At 53.6% G+C, this 20354-nt stretch overlaps 1 protein-coding gene across 4 annotated transcripts; it reads left to right on the forward strand.

Annotated features, from left to right (window-relative positions):
- Positions 1 to 13167: 13167 nt before the first annotated feature.
- On the forward strand, positions 13168 to 20161 carry PHOSPHO1 (phosphoethanolamine/phosphocholine phosphatase 1). 4 transcript variants are annotated; one of them, XM_060135071.1, is made up of 4 exons: positions 13168 to 13475; positions 14556 to 14654; positions 16619 to 16728; positions 18492 to 20161. In XM_060135071.1, exons 3-4 carry the CDS (start codon positions 16684 to 16686, stop codon positions 19248 to 19250), a joined length of 804 nt encoding a protein of 267 aa, XP_059991054.1. In that variant the 5' UTR covers positions 13168 to 13475; positions 14556 to 14654; positions 16619 to 16683; the 3' UTR covers positions 19251 to 20161. The 4 variants fall into 4 exon arrangements, with proteins under 4 accessions (XP_059991054.1, XP_059991055.1, XP_059991052.1 ...); XM_060135069.1 differs by having other exon boundaries at positions 13169 to 13475; positions 18383 to 20161; XM_060135070.1 differs by having other exon boundaries at positions 13169 to 13365; positions 18383 to 20161.
- Positions 20162 to 20354: the final 193 nt, after the last annotated feature.

The following is a 20354-nucleotide window of genomic DNA, read 5'->3' on the forward strand; positions in this document are numbered from 1 at the left end:
AGTCTTCCTCACTCCCCTGCCCTCAAGCCTTGAGTTCCCCTCCCCAGAGATAACCACTCTTATTCATTTCTTTTATGTCCTTCTCGAAATCAAATATTCTCTTTTAGGAATTTTTTTTTGGGGGGGGGAGGAGGATTGTTGTTTGCTTTATTTTATGGTACTTTTTTTTTTTGGCTGCACCTCACAGCATGTGGGATCTTCCCCAGCCAAGGATTGAACCCATGCGCCCTGCAGTGGAAGTGCGGAGTCTTAACTGGACCCCAAGGAAGTCCTGTGGCACATTTTAGATAGATGATTTTAATTGTTAAAGTGAAAACATTCACTTTGAAATGAAATTGAAAGTGAAAAATGAATTTAATCTTTTTTGTCTTTTTCTTGACCTTTTTTTTTTGGCTGTACGCGGGCCTGTCACTGCTGTGGCCTCTCCCGTTGCGGATCACTCCGGACGCGCAGGCTCAGCAGCCATGGCTCACGGGCCCAGCCGCTCCGCAGCATGTGGGATCTTCCCGGACCGGGGCACGAACCCGCGTCCCCTTCATCGGCAGGCGGACTCTCAACCACTGTGCCACCAGGGAAGCTCTCTTGATCTTTTTTTTAAACTTCTTTATTTTTATTGAAGTGTAGTTGATTTACAATGTTGTGTTAGTTTCAGGTGTACAGCAAAGTGATTCAGTTATACATACATATGTATCTATTTTTTTTTCAGATTCTTTTCCCTTATAGGTTATTACAAAATATTGAGTATAGTTCCCTGTGCTGTACAGTAGGTCCTTGTTGGTTAGATAATTTTATATATAGTAGTGTGTATATGTTAATCCCAAGCTCCTAATTTATCCCTCCCCTCTCTTTTAGCAATTTTTTTAAAGCCATGTTTGTCAGGACATGCACTATAGACCACCTGAGTCAGAATCACCAGAGTGTCTGCTCCCTGAGTTGCAGTCATTAGAGTTGGAGAACACTTGATTTGAAGAATTTGACAGCTTATCATCCTGTGGTTGGAAAGATATTTCCATATGTTCCTATTTCTAGATGAGGAGACTGTGGCCAAACCTGGTCAGCTTCATGCCAGACCTAGAACCGGAGTTTCCAACACTTTCAGCTACCCCAGTGTTTTATAGACTCTGTGTGTGTGTGATTTGTAGCAAATCTTTTTTTCGAAAGGAAAATGTACCTGTACACATGTAAAATAAAAGTAGAGCTCCTCCTCCTGTTGAAGTGGGTTGGGGCAGGGTAGGGGGCACTCAGCAAGCCTCCTCTGCCTTATGGCAGCCCCTGTGGCACCTGCTTGGAACCCAGGGGTTGAAAGACCACAGTCTCAGCTGACATCCTCGAGGTGACAGGAACTTGGTATTCAGATGGTCAAATCCAAGGTGGGAGAATCCTAGATGCCCCCGGTGCCTGGTAAACTCCACCAGGCTTTCTCGAATCCCTCAAGCCCATGAAGGCAGTTTACAGAGAAAGCTGCTCGAAGCCCCAGCGTCCCCAAGAAGAGAGGTGGCCTCCTTTAAGCATCTACGATCAATTCAAGTACATTTATGGAGACCTCCCATGTGCCCAGTGCAATAAACTCCAAGCAGTTTAAAATTAGTCCCTGCCCTCCCATTGCCCTCAATGTACCTGGAGAGAGAAGACATAAATAGAAGTGATGACATGAGGCAGGTGTGTGCTGGGTGAGGGGTGAAGGAGGGTGAGCAGGCAGGTAAGTCATCTTCTCTCCGGATTTGGGGGAGCTGGAGAAGGCTTTGGGTGGAAAGGCAGGAGGAACAGCAGGACACCCTTCCTGCGGGGCAGAAGCTGGGCCACTGTCCCTCCAGACACGGTCAGAGTCGAAGAAGCAGCAGTTCGGGACCTGAAACCTTAACTCCAGCTGAATTAAACTAACTGGCTTGAGGGACTTGGGTTTAGATCTTCACAGCCAAAACGTCCATCCTTCAAACCTGCTTCTCCATAAATAGCAGCTCTGTCCTTCCCGTGGCCCCTTCCAGCTCACTCGACTCTCTCACAAGCACTGGCCTGCTGCTGCCTGTTCCGTCTGCTGGAAGTCTCCTCCCCAAACATCTGCACAGTTGGATCCCTCACTGCGTCCCACACCTTATCAGCTGGGCTTCGTCCAGCTGTCTCTGAATAAATATCGCCCTTCTCCCCACTCTCAATACCCTTCCCTGCCTTATGTTCTCCATAGCACATAGAGCTGTCCGGCCTTCTATACATTTACTTATTGGTTGCCTCTCCCATTAGATGTGAGCTCCATGAGGGCTGTGCCCCTGGTGCCTGGAATAGCCCCAGACACATAGTAGGTATGTAATAAGCATTCGTTGAACGGATGAGTGCGTGAATGACTCCCCTTAAGGATTCTCCGTAGAATCCTCCCTAGGATGGAGAGGGCTCCTCATGGTGGCAGGAGCTCTGGTTTGGGGACAGCGTAGGAACCAGCTACGTCCTGGGGCAATTTCGCCACGAGCAGTCATAAGAGCAGATTGTAAATCTCAGCAGAAGGTGCAGGTGCCAAGTTGAAGCAGTTCCTCACAGTGAATGATGAGATCCTGGGGAGAGGAGGGAGATCCGGCCTTGGGAAGGACCACCACAGGGTGGTCCAGGTAGAGGGCGGAGCAGGTAGAAGGCTCGGTTCCCTGTTCCCTGCACATGCTCAGTCACCACAGACCCTGAGCCAGGGACTGAGAGAGAGAGAGGAGCCAGTCATGTGTGATGGGAGTGGCTGAGGCTGTGGCCAGGTGTCCCCTCCTATCCCCTGACTCAGTGCCCTTAACCTGACGTTGGCTCCCTGGATGAACCAGCAAGTTCCAGCCTCTGGGGTTTGTGGCCGCACTTCCGCTGGGGCCAGAGGATCTTGCGCGACATTAAGTAATACACCTGGGCGGGCAGGAGGCTCAGGAAGCCAGCAGCAGCCTGGGGTCAAGGGTCATCCAGGGCCAAGGCTGTGTCTCCGTATAGAGACCCCAGCACAAAAAACAGCTGATGCTGGGAACTTGGAGGTGGGGAGGGGTTCCCAGCCTCAGCTGAAAATCAGCACCTGGGGTACAAGTAGTTGAAGAAATACAGTTTGACAAAGTGAGAGAGTGGCATGGACATATATACACTACCAAACGTAAAATAGATAGCTAGTGGGAAGCAGCCGCATAGCACAGGGAGATCAGCTCGGTGCTTTGTGACCGCCTACAGGGGTGGGATAGGGAGGGCGAGAGGGAGGGAGACGCAAGAGGGAAGAGATATGGGAACATATGTATATGTATAACTGATTCACTTAGTTATAAAGCAGAAACTAACACACCATTGTAAAGCAATTATACTCCAATAAAGATGTTAAAAAAAAAAAAAAGAAGAAACACAGTTTGGAGGCAGCAAATCCTCACAGAAAGTGAATATGAGTGTGCCTTGCTTTAAGCCACCACTTATAGGAAAACTGCATAGCTCCTGAGGATAGACCAAGGAGCAAGTCCATATTTTAAAGAAGGACTCTCTTTGGGGATAGTGGGCATGGGTGAGCTCCCCTGGTGAACTGGAAATTGTTGCCTTTATGAATATTCCACTTCCACATAATAATCATTTGAAATGTGGCACTCTCTGATTTATAACATGCCTTCAAAGATGTAAATACTTTTCCACATGTATATTCTCATCAGATTATCAGAGGGTCCTATGAGATCCCCATTTTACAGATGAGAAAACAGAGGCCTAGAGTGGGTAAGTCGTACAGTTCAGCCAGGTTTTTGGACTTGAAGATCTTCCCAGCCCAGCATGCTGTCCCCATGTGATTCCTACAACATCTCTACAGAGCAGGAGACTATGATCCCTATGACAGAAGAGAAAACCGAAACCCAGTGGGTAAAGGCTCCAACCAGATTCCCAACTCTGAGCCCAGGCTTTGGAGTCAGACAAAGTTTACAGCTCACTAGCTCTACTTAGCACTTACTTGACCTCTATGGGCCTCGGTTTCCTCATCTATAAAATGGGGGTAATAATACCCATGTCACGCAAGCTGTGAGGGTGAACGATGTACGTTATTGCTTAGAGCAGTGACTGACACATAGCTGCTATTTTTATTCCTGTCATTCTTGTTATTTTTACAGTTTCTCACACTTCTACGTGAAATATCCACAGAGACATGTTATGGAGTCTCCTCCAGGGTGAGCAAGACGTCAGCCCCTCCCTCATCCCAGGCTTTCACTCCCTTCCTGCTCTCGCCCCTTCCAGAAGGTCACACCAGGCTGATTCTCTCCCAACCCCCAGGAGCCACTCTGCCACCGGGCCCCGGCCCCACCTCACAGCTGCCTTGGCCAAGGATGAAGGGCAATCCCCACAGCCCCTGCCAGCGTGTGGTCACCCCACCTCTGCCTGCTGCAGGGCCTGGAGCCCGGACGGGCCTGGCAGGCTACCAGTACTTCCTTGGTAGGATGCCCCAGCGCTCCCTCTGGGTCCCTCTATTCTGGGAGCTGTAATTTAGACGGCCTTCCCCGCCCCAATTGCTATCTGTGGTAGCAGTTACCCTTCCCTCAGGCCCTGCCCACCCCCACTAGGCTGCCTTTTCATAAACAGCTCCTAGGCTGCCCTGTTATCTTAGGCGCCCGTGGCTCTGGGGAGGAGGCCCTGCCAACCTGGAGATACAAATGAGCCCTCAATCCCAGCGGAAGCCAGCCCAAGGCGGGCAAAGGAAGGATGGAACCCTCACCCACCAGAGCCCAATATAGCAGCCCTCAGAACCTGACCCTGCAGTCTGCCAGGGCGGGTGGGGTGCAGAAAAGAGGAGAGCCTGTCATTATGCCCCCAACACCCTGAGGACTGGGTCAGCTTAGGCTGTGGTCTCCCCAGAGGCCCCTGCCTCAGCTCAGCCTGCTTTGCCACAGGGGTGGGGTGGGGGGCATGGAGGGGCGTGTGGCAGTCAGCAACAGCAGCAAAAGTGATGTTTCTAAAATGCAGATGTGACTGTGTCAATCCCTAGCTCCACACCTTCAGCGGCTCCCCATGGCCCTTAGGGATGAGGGTCATAACACCCTCTGCCCTCTGCCCTTTCTACCGCCTCTCTCACTTTAGGACCTTTGCACAAGCAAAGAGTTCTTCTCTTCATCTAGCTCCTACTCATACTGCAGGTCTTAGCTTAGAAGTCACTTCTCATGGACCCTTCCCCCGACATCACCACACATCACGCTCCTCCCAGGTCCTCCCTTAGACTGGAATGAGTGTCCCTCCCAGGCTCCCCTGAAGCACCAGGCCATGGCCTATACACTTGTCTCTAGCGCTTGCTGGCTTTAAGTGCTCCCAGGGCAGGAACTCTGTCTTGCTCAGATTGTTTCTATCACCTAGCCCAGTCCTGCTATACAGTAGGTGTTCAAGAAAAGTTTGTTGAAAGGCAATTTCCTGGTGGTCCTCTGCTTAGAACTCTGCGCTTCCGCTGCAGAGGGCCCGGGTTCAATCCCTGCTCAGGGAACTAGGATCCCACAAGCTGCACAGCACGGCCAAAAAAAAAAACGCTTGTTGAAAGAACTCATTGATGAATAAAGGGATGGCTCCTCTGCCCTCCAGGATGAGTGGGTCTCTTAGGGGCAGGGGTATTTGCTGCTTTGGGCCCTTCATTTTCCCAGAAAGCCCCATCTTCAGTGTTCTGTCCCTTTGTCCTCTAAGTATAACTTCAGGCTTGCTGCACTGTCTGTCCGTTCTGATCTGGAATATACAGTTGCTATCGTCATGGGCCTGCCATTGCGGAGCCCTGAGGGGCTCTGAGGACGCACTGTAGGACAAGGCAGACATCCCTGTGTTGAGAGGGTGGAAGGCACAGAAAGAGGGAGTCCCCAGGCCATGGGTCACTTACAAGCAACAATTCTGTTACTAGGAGGCAGATGCGGGTTCTTATTTCGGCACTTTTTGCCGTGATACGGCCGTATCACACACTTTGTATTCTGCTTGCTCCAAAGACAGACATTGCAAAGAAGAGCCTAAAACTACAGAAATGAAGCTGGAGTTAAATTGTTCTACCTGTTATCCCGCTAAATTATTGGAGGATCTCTGAAATTTGATCTCTGCATCCAAATTGCATTTCCTCCAGCGTTTCTCTCATCCTGAAGTTTCACTTGAGTTGCTCCCAGACCGCCTGCCTGGGAGACTGGGAAAACATGGGCACTGCAGCTGCTTCTACCTCCCAAGAGCCTGAGACCCACTCCCAGGAATACAGCCACAGAGCCAAGGTCTAGGGCGCAGGCCTTTTAGGGGTAGAAGAGTGGGGGCTCAGCACACCACCTCCCTGCTCCTGGCGGCTGCCTGATGATGTGGCCAAAGCCAGGCCTGGTTAGGACGATCAATCTAGAGGCAAAATATATTACAAAGTGCGAGCTCTGGTAGGTCCCATGATCCAGACATGCTCCCACCTCAGGGCCTTTGCACTTGCTGTTCCCTCTGCCTGATGCTCTTCCCCTCAGGTTTCTCTAAGGCTCACACCCATGGGTCTTTGTTTAACTGACCCCTTCGCAGTCAGACCTTCCCTGGTCGCCCTATTTAAATGGAACCTCCCTCACTCCCACCCCGTTTCCCTGCTTTATTTTTCTCCATAGCACTTACTGCTTATCTAACATATAGGGTTCCTTTTCTCCCTCCCTCCCTCCTTTCCTCCCTCCCTCCCTCCATCCTTTCCTTCCTTCCACTGTCTCCTTTCTACAGAATGTAAGAAATACGTGTACAGATGTATCACTCATTTAGTTCTCTATGGCTGTGTAACAGATGACCCTAAATTTTTAGCAACTTAAAACTAGCATGTATTATCTCCCACAGTTTTTGAGAGCCAGAGGTGAAGGTGCAGTCACCTCAAGGCCTGACCCAGGCTGAGGGTCTGCGTCCACGCTAACTTGTGTAGTTGCTGACAGGCCTTAGGTCTGCACTGGCTGCTGGCCGGAGGCTTCAGTTCCTTGCCTTGTGTGCCTCCCTATAGGACTATCCATGACAGGGTACCTTGCTGCCATGAGAGCAAGTAATCCAAAAAGAGGAAGAGCAAGAGAGTGAGAGAGCCCCCAGGAGGGAAGCCACAGTCTTATAACCTATATTAGAAGAGATGTCCCTTCGTTTTTGCCCAATGCCACAGCTCACTCAGACTAACCCTGGGTGTGGCCACCGGGAGGTAGGCATCACTGAGGCCATCTTGGAAGCTGGCTACCAATCTCCAACACATCTTCCACACAGAGAAGATGCTCAAGAAACAGTTGTAGAATGAAAGAAGGAAGATAGGAATGATTTCAGCAGAAATCAGTTCTCATGGGGAGCTAATAGCTGTGACCACTGCCCCATCCCTGAAGGATCTGGACCACATTCAGCTTCCCTCCCCCTCCCCTCCACCTCTGTCCCTGCGATGCTGTCTTATAATTCACCTCCACCTCTTCCCAGCTGTGTGACCTCGGGCAAGCTGCTAAACTCACGGGCCTGTTGTGGGGATGAAAAGAGATGAGGGTGTAAGCATCATAGTGTCTGACCCACACAGCCCTCAAGAAACGTAGCCATCGTGGGCCGTACTGTGTGTTACTAATACCAGAGGGAAAAACCAAAGTATTTTCCTGGCGTCAGGAGCAGTTTTAGAGCTGCGTGTGGCGTGTGTGTGTTTCTATATGTTGACTCCTCCAGGAGAAGTGGCTGAGAGGAGCTGTCCAGGGTCTCAGTGGGGAGGATGGGTCATGTGGGCCAGAGACGGTCACGTGCTGGGGCCTTAGTCACCCAAACAAGCAGGACAGACTGTTGAGCACATGGGCCGCTGTCCATTTACAATAAGTAGCACGTGTTACCCCAGTGGTGCTTAACATTTTTGCAGGAAGGGGAGAGGAGGGCAGGTGGTGTCACGAAACTTTTTGAAAGTTTACATAAAAAATGCATGTTGGTACATAAACACACAAAAATGTATGTAATAAATTCAGGCCATTCCCAGATGGACCACAGATTCAAAATGCTAGCACTGGACTGTGACCTTCTTGAAGGCAATGAGGAGCTTATGTCTCTTGGACAAATTAATGCATGAATGAATAAAAAAAGAACAAAAGAGTCAACTGCCAAAAAGGCCAGAATCTTGGACTCTTTGCTGGTTAGCAGCACATCACCTCCCCTGGTATAATCACCTCTGGAAAACTGGCTGGTTTCATAAGACCTGGGTTCAAGTTTTGCCTTATCCACTCTACTGACTGTATGACCTTGGACTTGTCACCTAACCTCTCTCAGCCTCATTTTCCTCATCAGGAAAATAATGTGAATTACAGAGAGTGGTTTTTTTGTTTTAAGTTTTTTTTTTTTTTTTTTTTTGGCCTTGCAGCGCGGCTTGCGGGATCTTAGTTCCCCAACCAGGGATCGAACCCGTGCCCCCTTCAGCGGAAACGTGAGCACCAGGGAAGTCCCCAGAGTGTTTTGTAAGCTCCAAAGTCTACTGAAAACACGAGGGACTCTTATTGTTGGTGCACCTGGACCTAGGCAAAAGGAACCCAAAATATTGTTCCTATCAACCTGCCCTCAAGGCCTCCAGCTCCCAGCAGCACAGGCCTGCCTTGGGATAGGAGATTCCTGGGTGGGTCAGCTTGCTCAGAGGAAGGTGTAAAGACATGCTGAGCTGCCAGCACCATCTATTGTTAGCAGATCCACAGTCAGACGGCCAGGTTGCAACACAACTGAGGCTGAGACAGCTTGCTTTGGTCTCATTCCAGGCCTAAGGCCACACCCTATACCAGCAGATGAGGTAGACTCCTGCAATCCTTCAGGCAACAAGTATTTATGGTGCGGCTGGCTGCTCTAGATCAAGGCCTGTGCAGCTGCTGCGGATATCCTGGGAGCAAACGCACTGTGGCCCTATCCTCGTGGAGGTGACAGTCTGATGGGAGGCAGACATTAATCCATCACCCAGGACAAGTACAGGGTGCTGTGGAGATGTGGAATGGGAGGTCCTGACATCAAGGTGGGAGGAGGGGTCGTGGGCATAACAAATTTCCTTTTAGAAGTGACATACAGAGCTGAGCCCTGAACTCAGTGAGAGGCCATGGATGGTGTGGGAAGAGGCTACAGCATGTGCAAAGGGCCTGTGGAAGCACACGTGAAAGTCTGAAATAAGGCTGGTATGTTTAGAGCACACAATACGAGGAGGAGAGGGATGCAAGAAGTAACCATGGACACGAGGCAGGCAGAGACTAAATCGCCCTGTTCTCTCTAATGTGACATTTGCAAAAATGAAGAGACTAGAGTGGCGGATTTCAAGCCTCTGAAAGTTGTTTCACAGAAGGAGGGAGCTTAGAAGCCAAATGAGAGGACAGCAGACAGCTCAGTCCGGGTGAGCCCGTTGTATGGAGAAGGGGCCGGGGCTGGAGAAGGCAGGGAGGGAAATGTTACCCTGGAGAAGGCAGGGAGGGAAATGTTACCCGAAAAACCTGGAAAGGGATTTATCCAGCCCTGATCCCTAAGCCCCAGCACAATGCCTTAGACCCAGAGCACCTAAAACAGATCTTGCAGAACTGCCTCGGCGGGGTCACTCCCAGTGGCCTCTTCCACTAAGCCCACCTGCATCAGTTACCATATCCCCAAGGGAACCTCTACCTTCTGCAGACAGAGAAGTGCTGACCTGAACATCGGGACTGACCACCACTTGCTACACAGCGTCTTTGGGCAAGGTGCTTTCTTAATGTCCCCAAGCTTCTGCTTTCTTATTTGTAAAATGGAAATACTAAAACCCATCTGCCAGGGTTGATGTGGGGATTACGTTCTTGGCATCCCATTGGTGCCCAGTGCCTGAATGCAATCGTCCCGGCGGCGATCTGCTCCTCCCTCTGGCCAGCGCCCCTCTCACCACCGGGCAGATTGGAGAGTCAGAGGTCACATTCCTGGCCTCCCGGCCTCCCAGGCCTTACAACCAAAACCTCGGGCAAGAGTTACATCGTCTTTGTGAAGACCAGATGGAGAGCTCCATGCCTGGCCACCTGAGTCAGGGCTCACCAGGGACTCCTGTCCCTGTCACCTCAGATGACTCCCATCTCCACAAGCTCTCTGCCAGATGGACTGAGCTGAGTTCTAAGGTGAACCCCATGGGAGGGGAGGAAGTTCTGCAGCCAGAGAGCTGGGCAGAGGCCTCAACCTGCTGGGGGTGGGGATGGGGTGTGGCAGCAGGTGAGAATTCCCATTCCTTCTGTCCCCATCTTTAGACACATGGCTGAGCATCCAACTTGCTTACTCATTGGCACAATGAGAGGGGAAAGTTTAAAGAGAAATACAGGGCTTCCCTGGTGGTGCAGTGGTTGAGAGTCCGCCTGCCGATGCAGGGGACACGGGTTCGTGCCCCGGTCCAGGAAGATCCCACGTGCTGCGGAGTGGCTGGGCCCGTGAGCCATGGCCGCTGAGCCTGCACGTCCGGAGCCTGTGCTCCGCAATGGGAGAGGCCACAGCAGTGAGAGGCCCGTGTACCGCAAAAAAAGAAAGAGAGAAATAGGTTTGCGTCCTGAAAATTTTAGTGCAGGGAGAGCTAGGAGTTTCTACATTTATTCCATAAAGGTGCTTTGCACGAAGCCCCTGTTGAACTTTGGTATTCCTGTGGCTGGAAGGCGAAACCAGGCAGTAAGAACTCACTACAGGCGGCTACAGGAAGCTCTCTGCCCACCCCTCCTTCAGCCCCAGGGGTGAATTTGGAAACAAGGTTAAAAGGGCTAATTGCATCAAAGGGATTAGAATCTAGTGCCTCCTGAGAGCATGTGACCCTGGACAAGTCATTTGATCTCAATTTCCCTGTTGTAAAATGGGAATAAATCCAAAGTGACTGTTGGTGTGAAGATTTAACAGGGAACACAAGTGGAGCACTAACGTTGAGGAGACTAATGTTGAGGTAAACACAGCAGGGGACTTGTTTCATCCAACAAATATCTAAGGCCTACTATGTGCCAGGGTCTATATGCTAGGGACTAGGGGGACACTAATAAATAAGACAAGCATGGTCTCTGCCCTCACGTTGCCTACTGGAGAAGCAGCGAGGCAGACACTGAATGAGAGGGTGTGGTGTGATGATTGAGGTAGCCAGGTTGGAAGCCCAGCTCTACCATTCACCAGCTGAGTGACCCTAGTCTAGCTCAACTCTTTGTGCCTTGATTTCCCAACAGTAAAACGAGCCATGCACCCACTTCACAGGGTGGTGAGGATTTCATGAACTGACATATGGAAAAATATTTATGTTACCTGAAAACTAGGTTCGCCCCTTGGTGGGTGCCAAAAGACACAACCAAACCAAAGAGCAGGAGAAGGAAGAATTTATTATTTAAAGCACCCTTTCACTGCTGTGGCCCGGGTTCAACCCCTGGTCAGGGAACTAAGATCCTGCAAGCCAGGCGGTAGGGCAAAAAACAAAACAAAACAAAAAAGTCAATAAGGAGAACACCAGGCATCTTTCCCAAAGGAGATTCAGCATAGAACTGGGGCAAAGGTCAACAAAGTTCAAGCTTTACTTGATTGAAGTCAGGAGGGTCAACATCTTCATTCCACCCTCCACCTGGGCAGGGGCCTTAGTTCCTACAGAACTCAAAGATATGTATCAGATTGTCATGCAGATCCCTTGAGGAGGATCCAGGACTCTGTTTTATAGCTGAGCTATCGGTTCTTGACGGCTTTTCCTTTTTTCCTGCATTCCCTCACTTTCCTTAAACTCATGAATTACTGAGACCTGTTAACAATAAGCCCGTGGCCTGGATCAGATCACAACATGGCTTAGGTCAAAAACGGCCTCTCTCATGTCGAGAAAGCCATGCTTTCTCCAGGGACCCCCTACATTTACAGCACCTACTACGCGCTCTGTTAGCACACACGTGATCAGTATAATAAAAGGAAGTGCAGGATGTGTAACAGGACAAGAGATGATGTCCAGGCTGAACTTGCTCAGCAAATGGGGTGGGTGTGGTCCTGAGAAGGAAAGGGCCCCCTGCAGGGGAGCAGGAGGAAAGGGTGAGGCGTGAAGACTGGGCTGTGAGATGAAGTGGAGCAGCAAACCAGTTGAAGGAGCTGGGGCACTGGGAGTTACTGGCAAGGGTTTTAAGGGTCAGGTTTGCAGATTTAAAGCCTTGCTTCCCCTTTGTATATATGGAAACATGGCACACGTTTGTCCTATTCATCAATGTACTCCTAGCCCCTGGCACAGAGATTAGGGTACTCCCTGGCTGACCCTCTCTCCCTTTCTGGTTTCCAGTCCCACTGGCCTCCAGATCACTCAGGGCCTTTGCATTTGCACCCCCTCTTCTCCCGGGAGTGGAGCCAGGGAGACTAGCCCCAGGCCTGGGGCTGCCCACCTTCTCCCCACCCACACAGCCCCTTTGTGACCCCCATGAGTTAGGTGTGCCTGGGTTTGAACTCAATTTTTCCTGCTGTCAACATTCAACCATAAGTGCTGCGATCTAGTACGATACCCGGTTCATAGTACGTTCTCAGTAAATAAGTTTCTTTCCTCTCTAAACATAATCTTCTCTCCTCCTCACCACCAGGGTGGGAGGGCATAAGGGTGGGGCGGGTGTGGCTAGGAAAGGACTCAGCGAGCGAGGAGAAAGTGGGTTTTTTATTTACCACACTACTTGCAAAGGGGCAGAGAGTTTGGTCCCCAACTTAGTGTTTACAGGGTAGGGGAGTGGGAAAGTCGGCAACCCCCTGTGACCTGTAACGGGAGCAAGGGTCCCAAGGAGCGGGGCGCAGTGACTCCACCTGGAGGGCAGAGGGCACCTAGCTATGCGCACGTGGGAGAGGAATTGCTTTTCCTCGGCGGGGTCAACCGATCCCTGCTCTTGGGCTTAGGAGAGCAGAACGGAATAAGGGCTGGAGATGGGGGTGCATTTCTGCAAATCTCCGGGATCAGAGCTCTGGAGGCGGCGGTGGAGAAAGTCCACAGCCCGGGCACCTCCAGGTGTGTGCTCGGGACTTACGTAGAGGCCCGCAGCCGCTCTAATGAGGGTGCCCTCCACCCACGCCCCTCTGAAGGGACGCGTTCCACCTCCACTCTCCTACCCTTCCCCGCAGCTCCCAAACCCACCTTCGCTTGCGCTCCGGGAGCCTCCGGGGCAGCCGGGAGGCGTGGCCTGAGGAGGCCCGCCCCCTTGATGTTCTCCGGCGCCACTGTGATTGGACAGCCGCTTGTGACGTGCGGGGACTGCGGTGGGCCCGGGTGCTGCGGCAGCCGCAGCGCCAACCGCGGCTTGGGCTCCGGCTCAGGCTCCCGGGTATTTAAAGGGGACGCGGCGGCAGCCCGGGGTGGGGATGGGGGGCAAGTGGAGAGAGCGGTCCAGATGCACATCATCCACGGCCCCTCGGGAGTGGAGGGACTCGTGAGAGCCGGAGCCCAAGAAATCCGGGGGCGGATAAGACACCGCGTCCCCTTCAATTCCCGTAAGCACCCCTTGCTCCATCCTGCGCCCAAATACCTCAGCTAGCCCCTCTCCCCACTCTTTACACTCCCAACTCAGCCGGGACAGACGTCTGCAGCCACCGCTCCCCACGTGAGTCCTGGGTTTCCCGAGGTGGGGAGTGCTGGGGTCCCAGTGTGGGGTGGCGGCTGCGCTGAGTCTGAGAGCGCTCTTTCACGCGCGTGTCATTGGGGGAGTCTCCGGGGCGGAGGAATGAGTCCCCCTTCTCCTACCCCAGGAACGGGCTGTCCGGGTTTAGGTCCGTCCCCGACTCGGACAAGGCTTAGGAATCCGTGCTCCCTTGCTCCCTGCCACCCACGAGTCCCCTCGACTCCCGAGCTGCCCGCCCGCCGCCCCTCACTGGAGCGAAGCACCCGCCAGCTGGGGGTGTCCCAGAGTGCCTGCTCTCCAGCCACCTCTAAAAATATCTCTCCCCCCGCTCCACCGCCAGCTGCCACCTCCTTGCCCATTGAGGAGCCCCTCCGAGCTTGTCCACCCAGGCAGGGCGAGACCAGAGGTGACTCAGGGTCTCAGCTTCCTCACTGGCACGAGAGGTCCAGGACTTCAACCCAGCTAGTCAGGACTGCAAGCTCACAACCCAGGGGGCCAATAGGGAAAGTTCTGGCTGCAGTTTTCCCAAGAGGCAGTAGAGACCCCTGAGTTCTAATCTTGATTCTGATGCTGTGTGACCCAGGATGTTAGCTTGACCTCTCTGGGCCTTTCCTATTCACTGCTGGTGGTGGTGAGCAAGGAATAGACCATGACGAAGTTGGGAGTGCTGTCTGGGGGAGGGAGAGAACTCCAGCCTAGTGGTGGAATCTGGTTTCTAGTGGTTGATACTAAGAGGATGCGTTACTATAGTATCTCTGGGGTCCTTGCCCCCACCACATCCTTATCCTGCACGTTTCTCGTAGAAAACCGTTAAAGCTGCTAAAACTCCATCCATCCATTAAGAGGGGCCTTTCAAACTTAGGGCCTATTCTTGTTTCCCTCCCTCATCCCCAGGTGTCCTCGCACCCTATTCCCATAGATGTAATGTAGCAGCACTTGTGTAAAAAGGTGAACGGGGTGGGTGGGGAGGGGGGAGGGGGGAGGAGAGAAGCAGTGCTTTTAGGTAGGACTAGAACGTGGACTCCCTGCCAGCCTGATGAAACCCTTCTCTCTCTACTCTAGCCTGCAGGAGAAGCTCAGAGGTCCTGTCCCCCTTTCCTCTGAGGGACCCTTTTTGGTGACCACAAAAGGTTTTGATCACTCAGGACAAAGCTAGCAGAGGTGAGTACCTTTTTGAATGTCACAGGAGGCAGATCCAAGCGGGGCCTGGGGTCCCTCTGACTACTCTGGGGTAGGGGTGGGTATCACAGCATGGCCTTCTCAGTTTCGAGGGGAGAAACCCAGGATGCCTTGCTTTCTGCTGTGGGGGCTAAAACAAGGGCAACTCACCAAATAAATGTTTAACTGATTTCCCTAAATACTAGTATTAGATGAAAAAATGTAACTATTTCTTTTGCTATGAGAAGTTTTGAACATGATTAAAACCCAGTAGACTATTCCACCAAATTTAAAAAAGAAAAGAAAAGAAAAAGCACCAAGGGCAGTGAAAGTTGGCTTCTGGGTGGCTCCTGGAGACCCTTTTTTAGCTTTGTGTCTGCCCGGCGCATGTCTGTCCATGTTTGCTTTTACAAGGGGAGTGGCATCCCTTGACCTTTTCTCTTTGGATTTGCCTGGTCCCTGGGGAACATGTGATATCAGCCAGGATTCTGGAAGGCTGAAACTCCCTCTAGATGGGGCCTGGGGACAGCCCTCCCACCTCTAACCCCCTAAACGTGCCCTTCCTTCACCTCACATGGCTCCCTCCCCTTCTCTCCCATTTTCTTTTTCTTTCTTTTTTTTTTTTTGCGGTACACGGGCCTCTCACTGTTGTGGCCTCTCCTGTTGCGGAGCACAGGCTCCGGACGCGCAGGCTCAACGGCCATGGCTCACGGGCCTAGCCGCTCTGTGGCATGTGGGATCTTCCCAGACCGGGGCACGAACCCGTGTCCCCTGCATAAGCAGGCAGACTCTCAACCACTGCGCCACCAGGGAAGCCCTCTCCCATCTTCTTGAACTGTGTCTCTTCAATTCCTAGATTACAAGTTCTTAGGGAAAAGGCTGAAACCCACATCCCATCCCTAGCAAAAGGGTTTAACGCATGTGTGGTCAGGGAGTGGGGAGGGATGGGGTACCTCAAGATGGAGAGCGAGAGAGCCCCTCCCTCCTGGGATATCCCAGTCTCTGTCTTGAGGGCTACAGCTTCTCCATGCTGTCCTGGGATGCTCTGGGGAGAGTCAACTTGACAAAGTCAGAGGGGTACCCAGTGTCACCCACTCTCACCACCAGAGGGAAGCAGCCAGCCAGACCTTTGCTCCTTTGCTCCTTAGCCTGTCTAGTCTCCTGGCTCACAGTAGCTTTCCAGACCTGTCCCAGCTGCATCTAGTCTCTCATTTAACCCCAGGATGGAGGGGAGGCACTGAAGTTGTGGGTTTGTAGCTACACTGGTGAAGCCCCCCACGAAGCCAAACCCTGTCCCCAAAGTTACATAGCAAAGTCCGGCAGAAATTTCAACCCGACTCCTGCTGACTGCCAGCCTCTAGAAGCACCAGGGAGGAAGACAGTCCCAGATCACCTGTGGTGCCCAGGGGTCCCGGCCTTCCAGCTGTGGTGCAGTGAGCCTGGTCATCTGCCCCTTCCCCTTTGAGGGCAGAGGGCAGGCAAGGCTGTGGCCAGGTTTTCATGAACCAGGCTCTGTGCCATGGAACCATCATAGCCTTGGGCAAGTTATTTAATCTCTGAGCCCTTCTCATCTGCTGAATTCATGGGATTGTGATGAGCAGGGAGAGAATGTGAGCGAAGATGATTTGTAAACTATGATGTGCCGTACACAAGAATGGGGCAATGACCATACAGAGAAAAAAGCACTGGTCTCAGACTCTGAGATCTGGTTTTGAGATCTCTGCCACATACAGTGGGTGATGTCTGCACAAGTTGGTTAAACTTTCTAGGTCTCCAATAATATCATCTGTAACCTTTCCAGCATCGTAGGGGATTGTTAAGAGGGTGCCCAGCAAGGGCTTTGTGGTCCTTGGCCTATCTGAGGGGCTGTTTTTACTGAGTGGTTCCTGGGGCTCAGGAGAGGGGTTAGGACAAGGAAACAAAGCCACCTGACTGGGACCCTCAAACGGACCTTGTGTGGTTGTTAGGAGCTCTGGACGACAGCTGGAGGCCAACAGTCCCTACAGGTGGTGCCCAGGGTGATGTACTGACCATGAGCGGGTGTTTTCCAGTTGCTGGCCTCCGATGCCTATCTAGGGTAAGTGGGTCCCTCCAGGGGTCTCTTAGGATGAGGCCTCAGCTCCCATGTTCCCATCATGGGGAGGGAGGAGCCCTATCCAGCCCCTTTTAAGCCTGCCCTCACCTCTACTGCGCCTCCACTAATCCCTGGAAGCTTCCATCCCAGGGGTGGGGCCCTGATGCTTTACATCCTCCACTCCAGGGATCGTGGGCCACTGAAACTCACAGATAGATGTTGGTGAGACCAGAGAGTGACTCTAGGGATGGAAGTCAAAGGGACAATTCTCTTAGGGAGGCAGATAGCAGGTTCAAATCCCAGTTTGGAAATCAGGAGCTTGGCCTTCTGTTTACAGGATGTACCAGGCCATAAACATCACAGGAATATTGGAAAGGGAGTTAGGAAGAAACCAGAAAGAGGAGTGGCTCTGTCTCAACTAACTGGGGTGGGGGGTTGAGAGGCAGAAAGGCAGCATGGTGGATATTCTGAAGCTGTACGTAATCTGCTCGCTGCCCCTCTGTCACATAAAGCTGCTGGCAGGCAGAGAGGCAGGGCCAGGCTGCAGAGGGCTTCTGCTCTCCATTTGCTTGCCTTCGCGCCCTCACACTTGCCCTGTTGCCTCCCATCCTCTCCCTTGTGTTTCCCACCCGCCCCCCACAACATGGTTAACCCAGGGTCTTGACTTCCTGTTCCTTCCTCCCCGTGGCCCCGGCACGACTTCCTCCTCTAGCCCTCTTCTTCCCCACTCCTGCCTCATCCCCCCCCCCACCCATGTCCCCACTACCTGCTGCCTCCTCTGCCTTTTCAGCCACTGCTGCTCTCTTTCCTCTCCCTTACCTGTCTCCCAGGTATGTCGTGGCCTGGTGTGGGAGGCTCCGACTTCCCCAAGCCCCACTGCTTCTCCTGCTGCCCGCTTGCTTCGGACTCTCGCAGAAACCCCACCTGCTGACAAGTTCCTCCCAGGGAATTGGCAAGTGATTAGTGATGAGCTGTCAGCACAGGGCCCTAAAACTCCCCCGAGAAGTTGTGTCCCATCTTCGGACCCCTGCCCAGTGCCACTGGCTGGAGGCAGCTCACAGAGAGCCTGCCTGGATTTGGGATAGTCAATCCACCTACCTGGCTCTTCCAAGAGCTAAAATCCAATTCTCTGGCCAGTGCAGAAGCCCAGGCCCCTACCTCTCCAGGCCTGGCACTGATCGCCCACATGCTTTGGGTGGAGCTAGCAAGTCTTCCCTGGCTCCTCCTGTCCACCAGCCCCACAAGCCATCGGCTGTGCATGGCCAAAAAGGGGAACGAGGAGGCTGCTGCATTTGGGTGAACGGGTGGTTTTCCTTAACTATGTTAGGGAAGAGGGAGTAGAGAGTCCCTCCCACCCTCCCTGTATCCAATGGACAGCTGGGGTCACTGGAAGTCTCCAGAATAGTCCAGAAACCTCCCCAAAGGAGCGCCCCCTTGGAAGCCACTCTGCCACTCCTTTACGCTGACCCTCGTTAAGCCCCCACAGCCCCGGATGAGAGTAGAAGCAGCAGGTGTCAAAGAAGCCCTTCTGGGTTCACGAGGAGGATGGTCCCCTGAGGATAAACCCCAGCGCAGTTAACCGAGAGATGCAAGGGGGTGGGCGGGGAAGGCTGGGGGTGGGGACGGCGTTGCTTAACCAGCCTTGGGTCCTCCTCAGGTCCTGGATGTGCCAGCGCCTCTGGCCGAGGCCCGCTAACCAGCCTCTGCCTGGCCGGCTCCCGCCGCGCCCCCTCTCGCTTGCTCCCTCCTCTCTCCCCTGCTCCCAGGACGGCGGGATGGCTGCGCAGGGCGCACCGCGCTTCCTCCTGACCTTCGACTTCGACGAGACTATCGTGGATGAAAACAGCGATGACTCCATCGTGCGCGCCGCGCCGGGCCAGCGGCTGCCTGAGAGCCTGCGTGCCACCTACCGCGAGGGCTTCTACAACGAGTACATGCAGCGCGTCTTCCAGTACCTGGGCGAGCAGGGCGTGCGGCCCCGGGACCTGCGCGCCATCTACGAGGCCATCCCCCTGTCGCCCGGCATGGGCGAGCTGCTGCAGTTTGTGGCCAAGCAGGGCGCCTGCTTTGAGGTTATTCTTATCTCAGACGCCAACACCTTTGGCGTGGAGAGTGCGCTGCGCGCCGCCGGCCACCACGGCCTGTTCCGCCGCATCTTCAGCAACCCGTCGGGGCCCGACGCTCGGGGGCTGCTGGCGCTGCGGCCCTTCCACGCGCACAGCTGCGCTCGCTGCCCCGCCAACATGTGCAAGCACAAGGTGCTCAGCGACTACCTGCGCGAGCGGGCCCACGACGGCGTGCACTTCGAGCGCCTGTTCTACGTGGGCGACGGCGCCAACGACTTCTGCCCCATGGGGGTGCTGGCAGGAGGCGACGTGGCCTTCCCGCGCCGGGGCTACCCCATGCACCGCCTTATCCAGGAGGCGCAGAAGGCCGAGCCCAGCTCCTTCTGCGCCAGGGTGGTGCCCTGGGAAACCGCCACCGAAGTGCGCCTCCATCTGCAACAGGTGCTGAAGACGTGCTGAGGACGGGGCCTGCAGGGGGCACCCGGGCGGGGAGGGGGTGAGGGGGTGGGGGTCGGGAAAGACACACCTAGCTTTATTACCCCCTTTCCCTTTCGCTTTGTTATGATCCTCCGGGAATTTCCGGAATCCTAGGTTCGTCCATTTGGGGACTGAAAGAGGGAGTTCGGAGCTGTCCCCGTCTATGCAGTTAACCCAGCTCTGCTGCCTCCCCCAGTTCCACTGCAAGCAAATTCCGGAGTCTGCCCCACCCGGGTGGTGCGCATACCTGAGCAGGCAGCAGCGTTTCCAAAAACCTGGTCCTCCCAGCTGGGAGGAAGGGGTTCCCTGGCGGGGTAGAACATCTCCCGCTGCGTTGGTTTAGTTAAACCAACTAAACCTTTAACTAAAGGTTTAGTTAAACCTTGGGCTGCATGACCTCCCACCCCCAGTCTTCTGTCAAGGGGACCCAGGCCCTGCACTCTCCACCACCCCTCCCCCGCACCGGACTCCCCGCGGAGAGGAGTGGCGCTCTCTGCCGAAGGTCCCAGGCCTAGATCTTGTTTTACCTACTGTGACCCTACACTGTACTCCTGGCCTCCCTTCCCCCCCCAACCCTGTCAGCATCCCCACAGGGAAAAAAGCCAGAGGGCACAGACACCTCCTTGTGGTCGAATGAGGTAGCACACTGTCCGGGGCTCGGGTCTGGCCAGCCAGGGACCTCACAGACCCCGAAGATATCTCCTCGCACCCCAGCCTCGTCTATGCAGCAAGAAACCAGGGACTTAACCAAAGTTGCCCCGCCGACTGGGCCCTCTGAGTCCCCCTTCTCCCGTATGGAACAGAAAGCCATGATGTTTTAAAGCAGAGCCAGCGGAAACCCAAGGCCCTCCTCCCTCTTTTGGTGTTTCAGAGCTATAAAGGAGGTGAAGGGGCTTCCCTCGTGGTGCAGTGGTTGAGAGTCCGCCTGCCGATGCAGGGAACGTGAGTTCGTGCCCCGGTCCGGGAAGATCCCCCATGCCGCGGAGCGGCTGGGCCCGTGAGCCATGGCCGCTGAGCCTGCGCGTCCGGAGCCTGTGCTCCACAACGGGAGAGGCCACAACAGTGAGAGGCCCGCGTACAGAAAAA

This window comes from Lagenorhynchus albirostris, chromosome 20 (assembly GCF_949774975.1).
Source record: "Lagenorhynchus albirostris chromosome 20, mLagAlb1.1, whole genome shotgun sequence".
In the NCBI taxonomy this organism is placed as follows: domain Eukaryota; kingdom Metazoa; phylum Chordata; class Mammalia; order Artiodactyla; family Delphinidae; genus Lagenorhynchus; species Lagenorhynchus albirostris.

Coding starts and splice junctions, on each gene's coding strand:
- PHOSPHO1 (XM_060135069.1), top strand. CDS start 18,390: ATGTGCCAGCGCCTCTGGCCGAGGCCCGCTAACCAGCCTCTGCCTGGC.